This window comes from Watersipora subatra, chromosome 9, assembly GCF_963576615.1.
Source record: "Watersipora subatra chromosome 9, tzWatSuba1.1, whole genome shotgun sequence".
Taxonomy (NCBI): domain Eukaryota; kingdom Metazoa; phylum Bryozoa; class Gymnolaemata; order Cheilostomatida; family Watersiporidae; genus Watersipora; species Watersipora subatra.
Window position 1 is genome coordinate 39,733,971 of NC_088716.1, and position 8,318 is coordinate 39,742,288.

At 34.7% G+C, this 8,318-nt stretch overlaps 1 protein-coding gene across 2 annotated transcripts; it reads left to right on the forward strand.

Annotated features, from left to right (window-relative positions):
• The first annotated feature begins 2,554 nt into the window (after nt 1-2,554).
• On the forward strand, nt 2,555-6,122 carry LOC137404298 (uncharacterized). 2 transcript variants are annotated; one of them, XM_068090487.1, is made up of 4 exons: nt 2,555-3,438; nt 3,525-3,620; nt 4,706-4,823; nt 5,703-6,122. In XM_068090487.1, the coding sequence occupies exons 1-3, from the start codon at nt 2,685-2,687 to the stop codon at nt 4,819-4,821; spliced, it is 966 nt and encodes a 321-aa protein (XP_067946588.1). In that variant the 5' UTR covers nt 2,555-2,684; the 3' UTR covers nt 4,822-4,823; nt 5,703-6,122. The 2 variants fall into 2 exon arrangements, with proteins under 2 accessions (XP_067946588.1, XP_067946589.1); XM_068090488.1 differs by lacking the exons at nt 4,706-4,823; nt 5,703-6,122 and adding an exon at nt 3,848-3,976.
• Nucleotides 6,123-8,318: the final 2,196 nt, after the last annotated feature.

Sequence of the window (8,318 nt, forward strand, 5' to 3'; positions counted from 1 at the left end):
CAAACGACCTTATGATGATGATTCTTCTAGTGATTATGATGATGATGATGATGTTCTGGTGATTGTGATGATTGATCTTTATAGGTACATTGTGACTAAAACCGTGGAAACTACTACAATGACAAAGAAAGTATTAGTTGTTATTGATGTAATCAAGTCAGTAGTAGTACTATTTTGTGGACACTTTTCTACTTTTCACTTTTTATTATGGATTTGTAAATATCGGTCTAATACAGATAAGGACCAATTAAAGAGTTTTGCAGTATTTTTCACCTCTTTTTTTATAGTGGCGTCAAATAAAGATGGGATTCAAATAAAGATGGGATTCAAATAGAAATTTTATGGAATGTGTTTTTTGCCAATAACCTTCACGCGCTCATTGGAAGCCTACTAAAATGAGAACTCAGATCTGAAGTTTTTAGGGTTTCCACTTTTCACACTATCATAATTCTGATTCAACAGATAATTTCAAAATATCTATTTCTGTTATTAGATTCAAAAATACTTAGTTTTGAGTTGCTGAAAACTACAACTTGGCTTTTGAGAAACAGCTTCTAAAACATCCAACGATGACATGGTTTTTAATTTAAAAATGAAGGAAAGCTTGATAATTACCAATTTTACTGATATTCATAATAAAAAGCAGACAACTCTGCACGTAGGATAGATTGCACAGTTGTTAGGGGCTGAGTAGATTGAATCTGAGTAAGGATGCATTAGTGCCAATCATTTGGCTACAAATTATTTCGGCTCCAAATTAGTTAGCTTCGCTGCTTAGCGCCCGTGAGTATTATCATGGTCGATGGTACCTATTATTCCCTGTTAGAATGTTCTAGTTTTGGCTTGAAGTTTACTGATATTTCAACTTTTTGGCCAATAGGGAAGAAACAATATTGAGCACAAGAGATGAACCAAAGTTCTGTTAAATAGATACTTATTTGTGCTTGACAGGGATAGCAGGACTGACCTTTTGGTGAATTTTTTTCAATGTGAGAACAAGATTGAATCCAAAGCTTTTAAAAAGATTAGAGAGGTGAAGAAATTAAATGACCAATATCATGATGGTTTAGCTGCAAAAGTTAAAATTTATGATTAACTTCAGTTAAAACAAATCTAAACATTCTGGTCAAAGGAAGCCAAAATCAATCATCAACAATTATAAATATTGCATGTAAAATCTGTCTCAAGACATTCAAGGAGCCTTTTCAAAGTCAGACGCAATGAAGCAAAGTGCAAGAATAAAAAATACAAATAGGTGTAACTCCTTCCTATCTATTCTCGTGACTTTGTGAGCCCTGAAGATTACTAAAATTATATGAAGAATATTGGTGAAAGTGATAATTTTCTAATAACGAACAGAAGTTGTGAAGACAAAAGAATTTTGGTTGTTTGGGAGACAAAGCTGAACGAGGTTCTTTTTCGATTCTGAGATTTAGTGTGCCTATGGAACCTTCAAGTTAGCTACTCAGGCTTTTTTGCAGAGTTAATTATGAGACAAAGATAGATGAGTTCACTCGATGTTGTAGGCCTTCTTATCAAAATAGAAACCGTGTAACATATGTGCCCATGCTTCAGATGATTAGGGATACAATTATTGGATTGTATCCAAGCAGAATATCTTGTGACTGAACATGCAGTTATATCAGCAATAATAAAATACTTTATATTATGTTATCTTATGTCACATTATATTACATAATATTTATAATATTTTATACCATTCATTGGTTAAGAAAAGAGAGCTTATTTTTCATAACATGGTATACATAATATGTATATAAGATATGCATATTATGCATATCTTATAACTGCTGGTACAGTTTTTTATGACATATATGAGGCCTGATTGACAGTAGCCAGATATCCCTTGTACATGTACTATATAGTTTACTCCAGGCCCTGCGCGCATCAATAATTTGTGTCCCATTCTAACAGCAAGGTCGATTTATTGGCTAGTTTTTGGAACCCGGCATCGATAGGTAAAGACAAGCATCAGTTTTGTTCTGAAATCATCTACGGCCTACCATTGGATGAACTTTGTTTTATTGATTAATTTCAGTGTTGAGCTCAGCATAGGAGTCGTCTTCTTACCGTGTTAAAAAAGTTGACCCAATCCTATTGATCAGGCTTAGTTATGTGCTATACATGGGTGGGGGCTCATATCAGCTTGTATAGCAGAGACTACATTGTGAGTTAGCAGTGAGACTACCTCCACTAAACGGAGTTGCCTACCTCTACAAGATTCATGTTTTTCAAGGGTGTGCAAAACTCTTACACAATTTACTTCCTTCTATCTCAATATGTTTATTTAACTAAAACACTGTTAAATTATCAATTGACTGCTAGCAAGCTATAGTTGGTTTCCTGTCACAATATCCTGATTCATTGACAGGCCATTTTCGGTAAGCTGTTTACTGCAATAGCAACTTCCTTATAGCTTAGCCTGAGATTCTCACATTGTATATATTTTTCTTAGTGCTAAAAGTCAGTCGGCTAGTTTATGGCTTGATCTTCAGAGGCTCATTCTGTATACACTGTAGGTGATAAGGCTACAGTTTGTGGTGTATTTTAGTTGCTGATAGATTGAGAGCGAGAAAAAAAGAAAGAGAGAGAAAGAAAGACAAAGAGAGAGAAAGAAAGAGAAAGAACAAGAGAGAGAAAGAGAGAGGGAGGGACTAGCTGCAATGGCTACTAGTGACAATGAACTTGAAGTACTGATGCAGGAATATATTGACTCATTCAGATCTATGAGCCTTTCTTTTATTCAGAGGTTAGAGCAAACAAGCTCAGATGAAAGATATCAGTTTTTAGTATCAACAACTGCAGCGCAAAGTAGTGAAGACCCTTACTCATCTGATGACAGCATGGCAGCATTTCAGGCCAGACGATTAAAGATAAATGAGGATCTCCACAATAAGGTAATGGCTCTGAAAAGGCCTCACCTCAAAAGGGGCCTAGACAGACAGCGGGAACTACATAAGCAGCGTGAGTTGATTGAACTAGGATGTAAAGGCTCTACAGGAGTTATAACGGCGGCGTACAGACATGACTTGATTGGGCTAAAGGCAATTCTTAAAGGACTGACTCCAGATCAAAAGTCTGATGCTATGAGTTTACGTAACTTGAAAGGTTGCACACCTCTCCATGCAGTTGTATCAAAAACTGATATATCTGATACAGTTTACAGCTCTGTAGAAATTATAGACTATCTACTTAAGAATCTGACAGAGGACCAAAAGATGATTTTTATAAAACTTTATGACAGAAATGGAGATACAGTCTTTCATACAGCCGGAAAACTTCAAAAATTTGGCATTGTGCTTCATCTAATCACTTCAGTTACACCTGCTAAACAAAATGAAATATTGCGTCTTAGCAATAAAAGAGGAATTACGGTTGAGAATATGAGCATCCCAGCTCCAATCAGTGTTTTAACAGGTAAAATATATTATCAATGAACCTGCACAAAAGTTTAACAAGAAGTCCTGAGAGAGCTCTATAACAAAGGCGCTTGTCTGTTGTAGAACACAGAGTTGCAAATGAAGAGCTGAAACAAGATCATCTAGAGCTAAGACAAAAACACGATCACTTGAAACAAAAGTTTGCTCATCAGAAGAAAGGTAAAACACACAGATACTACATACAAAATGATTTTAAAATTCAAAAAATGTAACTGAGTTCTTCTGTAACTAGCTTAGACATGATATGCATTGTTACATAGTACATGGTTTCAGAGTTGGAACATAAAAACCTATTAAACACTGCAAGAATTTTCTAGAATCAGAAAACCATAATCACTAAAAGTTCAGCGCAGATGTCATTTATACAAAGTTAAATCATCAAACAGCTGCCAATACAATTTTTTATAACATATTTTATATTTTTGGGCATAGTTCTGCCTAAAGTGGTTTGTAATACATTATTCTTTTCAATTTTATTATGTTATAATTCTTTTGTTAAGAAACCTACTATTAACACAAAACATTCAATTTCCAGTTTGTATAATTTTTTGTACAGTCAACTGGGTAACTATGTTTATTTTCATTATATAAAAGCTGTTTAAAATCAGTTGATTGTCTAGAAAATCTTTCTTCACAGTAAAAGGTCTATCAGTTCAACCTGTGTACTACTATCATTTTTAAATTTCCATTTTAAGAAAAGTATATGTCGAGTCTGTGTCAGTGATTACTTGCACTATAAACCAATAGAAATCACTATAGACCAGCTAAGGATTGCCAAGAAACAAACCTCAGCCAGTATGTTTTTTTAATTTTCTAAACAAGCCAAAGTACCAGTAAAATGAACGGGTCATGCTAAACACTAATACACTAAACAATCATAACTCTTAAACACAAATCACTGTAGCCTTAAAAGTTGCCTGTGAATCTTTTTTAACCTAGTACTAGTAGACCTTGTTGATTGCTGTAATTCCGGTTGATGCAAATCATGCTGGGTGACATTTACAGAGATCACAGATCACTATTCACAGTGTAAACATTTATCTTGTCTAGCCTAAGCACACATCTATCACATATATCCCTAAGTGTTAAGCTCATCCCGATGGTGTATTTGTTTGAATAAGAGGTTAACAGTGAATCATCTTTGTGAGCTCGTATGATACTGATCAAGGATAGTAACTAGGTCAGATTTGTGTCACAATAAAGAAAACAGTCAGAGGCATGATTCCATTATTACTACTTAACAGCTATAAAGAACATGTCAAAGGAGCTTCAAGAGCTAAAACTTTACCTGCGGACTCCTACGGTGACAGATGAGACTGGAGACCAGTTACATGAAGATGAGAACCCAGCAACAGAGTGATGGTAACTAATCATACATGTAGCTTAATCTACTCAATGTGTTTACAGGATATATCTGTTTGTCTTTCTACATTATGCTCCTTGATTGGTTTTTCGTAAGAAGCTTTCAGAGTAAAATACTTGCCTTCTGCTTAGCTTTTCTCAAACTTTATCCTTAAAAAACAGATATCATTTGATTTACTTATTGATTTTCTCATGCTCTCTGTATTTGACATTTGAACTTTGCACAGTGAAACTATGTCTATTTAATTGATGTCTGTAAATGAATCATCAATTTAGTTGATCTATTTAGAGGTGATTTTTAGCAACTAGGCACAGCAGAGAGTGATTCGGTCATATTGGCATTCAATAAAAATTGAGATATTCAACAGCAGCCATATTTGCAAAAAACCTTAAGAAAAATCAAAAGCTTTGAAGGTAAAATTTTGAAATGAATGTTTATTAAAACAAAAATGCATTTTCATAGAGATAACTTCAATGCAAACAAAGAAATCAACATAGAACTATGGTAATGTAATGATGGAACAAAGCTATAGCCAGCGCACATTCATATTATGAAGCAAACAAACATATAGCATTCATATGAAAAAGGTTGATTTGATTAGAATATGATTTCATATGAAGTTTTTGATCTAGATGGCAGGGCTTGTGCTTGTACATAATAAAGCTTGTTGGAAGGCTATTTTGTTACAGACTAACTGATACAGAGAAATAACTTCTCCAAACAGTTAAAGATCAGTAAGCCTGCCAGAACTAAGGCTTGAAAGAATACATTTTAAAGATAGGAGTTGGAGTTCCTCCACAGGCATACGAGTCATATGGGTCTGTATATCAACCGTCATGCTGACTCCCACAATAATAAGCTTATTCTTTCTTTTTTAGCAATTCATCAGCTAAAGATGTAACCTGCCAAGGGAGATAACTCATACAACTAAGCTGCAAAGTCTCTGCAAACATCTGCCCATGGACTATCACTGAAGAAGTGAGAAGATATAACATCTGAAGTCTAAGAGCTTACATTAAGCATTCTAGTTATTGACTAGAAGCTAATATAATGTTGATGCTTTATTGCTGAACAAACATGCACCCCTAGATGTTGTCATAGTTACAACAGAACATAAAGCCCACTAGACATAGAGATCTTGTCTGTCACATATCTAGAACATTTTTATATCATAAACAATATTCATCAGTACTATTGAGTTCCCATGCTATTATTATTATTATTATTATTCATATTATTTTTTTCTGATCGGCCTGATTGGTTTTTGCCGGCATTGGCCAATGAAATAAAGTTATGAACAAATCAAATTAAATTTTCTCTATGCATCCACAGCTCTAAAGGTATAAACACACTAGGCGATTTTATCGCGAGCGTCATGAGGAGGGCGGAGATATCGCTAGCGTGTGCATAAACACACTTGAGCGATTCACTAGCAAGCGATATAATGGGCACGCCCACAAACTGCCAATAAAATTTCATGTCATTAGTTTCTTCGGAGTTGTTAATAAATTTAGGTCAGTCAATACGGCGCCGTCTAGGCGACAACGTAAACAACTTACGCATTTGTTACTAAACCTATCTCACTTTCACGGATTGTACACTGCCTACACTACAAGGAGACATAAGAAAAACGATTATTGCATTTTTAACTGTAATGTTTTTCACAATTTTTATACATATTTTATTTTGTAGTGATTTTTTATATTTAGGCCTAATGTATTAAATATTTACCGTTCTCAAGATGGTCAACCTGCGCAACGATTGACTCCAAATGTTGGTTTTCAACGTGGATTTTTTGTAATTTTTGTTTGTTATGATGCACATGACTGGGAGTGCTATTATTAAATTTATGAACAACTCAGTGCTCGTTCTGAAGATGTTTCAATATTAACAAAATAGCAAATTGTCGCTGCTGTACGTTGGTGAACATCGATAAGAAATAATTACCCGCCATAAAATTGCATTCTGGTAAAATCCAACCAATCGAAATGCATCTCGCTAGCGATAAAGTTGTGCAAAGAAAGTCTAACGTTATCGCTCTGGATGAGCACGCTGGGTGAATTCTAGCGCAGATTAGCGCCACGCAGCGCGATATCGCTCTAAATATCGCCTAGTGTGTTTATACCTTAATAGGCAAGTGACGGTAATATAAAAAAGCAGCCAAAGATTCTAACAAAGTCATTCAAATATTTGAACATAAAATTAGGATATAGATGCTTACAGACAGAACCTTAAACAGTCTACATTGACTCAAATGATATGAGGTAAACTTGTTTTCTTTAATCTGGCATGTGTAATATTAGAGGCGGTTTACTGCCAGTTAAGCTGTAGGACATGTCATATGCGTAGATAGTAGCCTACGATCTTGAGAACAAAGGTCAGCTGATGGGTGAATGCGAACTAATTATAGAACACAATTGAACAAAGTATGTTTGTGCGCTCTGTACCTCTTACAGCATATTTCATGCCTATCTTATCACACTCTTGTAGCTGTTACTGAAACTATGAACTTATCTAGTAGTGCAAGTGCTGATAGATTAGACAAGGACCCATTTATAGAAGTCAACAGGTGTTTCTCACACGGAGTGAAGGTGTGTAACACCAGCTTAGCAATTCACAATGTTATTCCTCTGCATTCCACAGTTAGTCCTCTGCACTCTCATGGGCTAGGCTGCTAGGGAATGGCACTATAATACAAACAGTTATTTGAAGAATCAAAACTTCTTTAGGTTTTAAAATTTAGTGAATCATCTTTTTTAACGGAACTTTATTTTGTAAAACATAGGTAAGGAATATCCTATTTAGTAATATTATCACTAGATTTGTGACTACGAGGCCACAATTGAAAGATACTTTGTTAATGAGTGGCATTCCTGTGGCTAAAACTCTGACCATTAGAAACAGTTTAACTTGAAAACAATGACAATGTGGTTACACAGACGAAATTACATAAAATTATTACGCCAACAGAAATTAAACAAATATGATATAAATTACCTGCATTATTTTATAGAAATATTAAGAATCGATTCATCATACCTAATATAACTATATATTAGGTATGATGACAACTTAGTTATATAAATATAACTAAGTTGTCTTTTCTTACCAATTTGTCTAATAGATCTATGCATAGATCTATGCATTGCTTGTCTTTGTTATGTATTGCTGTCTAGCTTACTCTCCCCGCAGCTCTTCTCTGTCTTCTCCTCCAAAAGTAAAAAATATGTTTTCAAGGCATTTTTTCTTCCATACCCACCCCCTTTATCCTTAGCCTTCTCTCAGGCTATTCAGCAATAATATCAGCCTAATCTACTGAAATGTTCTCCCTTCCTCTTTCTTGTAAGTTATGTTCTATGCTCATAACAGCGCAAGGTCAGTCAAGTACTACATTACTACATAATTAATAGCTTACTGTTGTAGAATTGCTAATTAGAACTTACCGTAAAACCTCTATTCAAGCTATGGTGCTATATTTTTCAAGCCCTTCATCT

Coding starts and splice junctions, on each gene's coding strand:
- LOC137404298 (XM_068090487.1), top strand. CDS start 2,685: ATGGCTACTAGTGACAATGAACTTGAAGTACTGATGCAGGAATATATT. Junction 3,439..3,524: donor TCCAATCAGTGTTTTAACAG/GTAAAATATATT, acceptor TGTCTGTTGTAG/AACACAGAGTTGCAAATGAA. Junction 3,621..4,705: donor GTTTGCTCATCAGAAGAAAG/GTAAAACACACA, acceptor ACTACTTAACAG/CTATAAAGAACATGTCAAAG.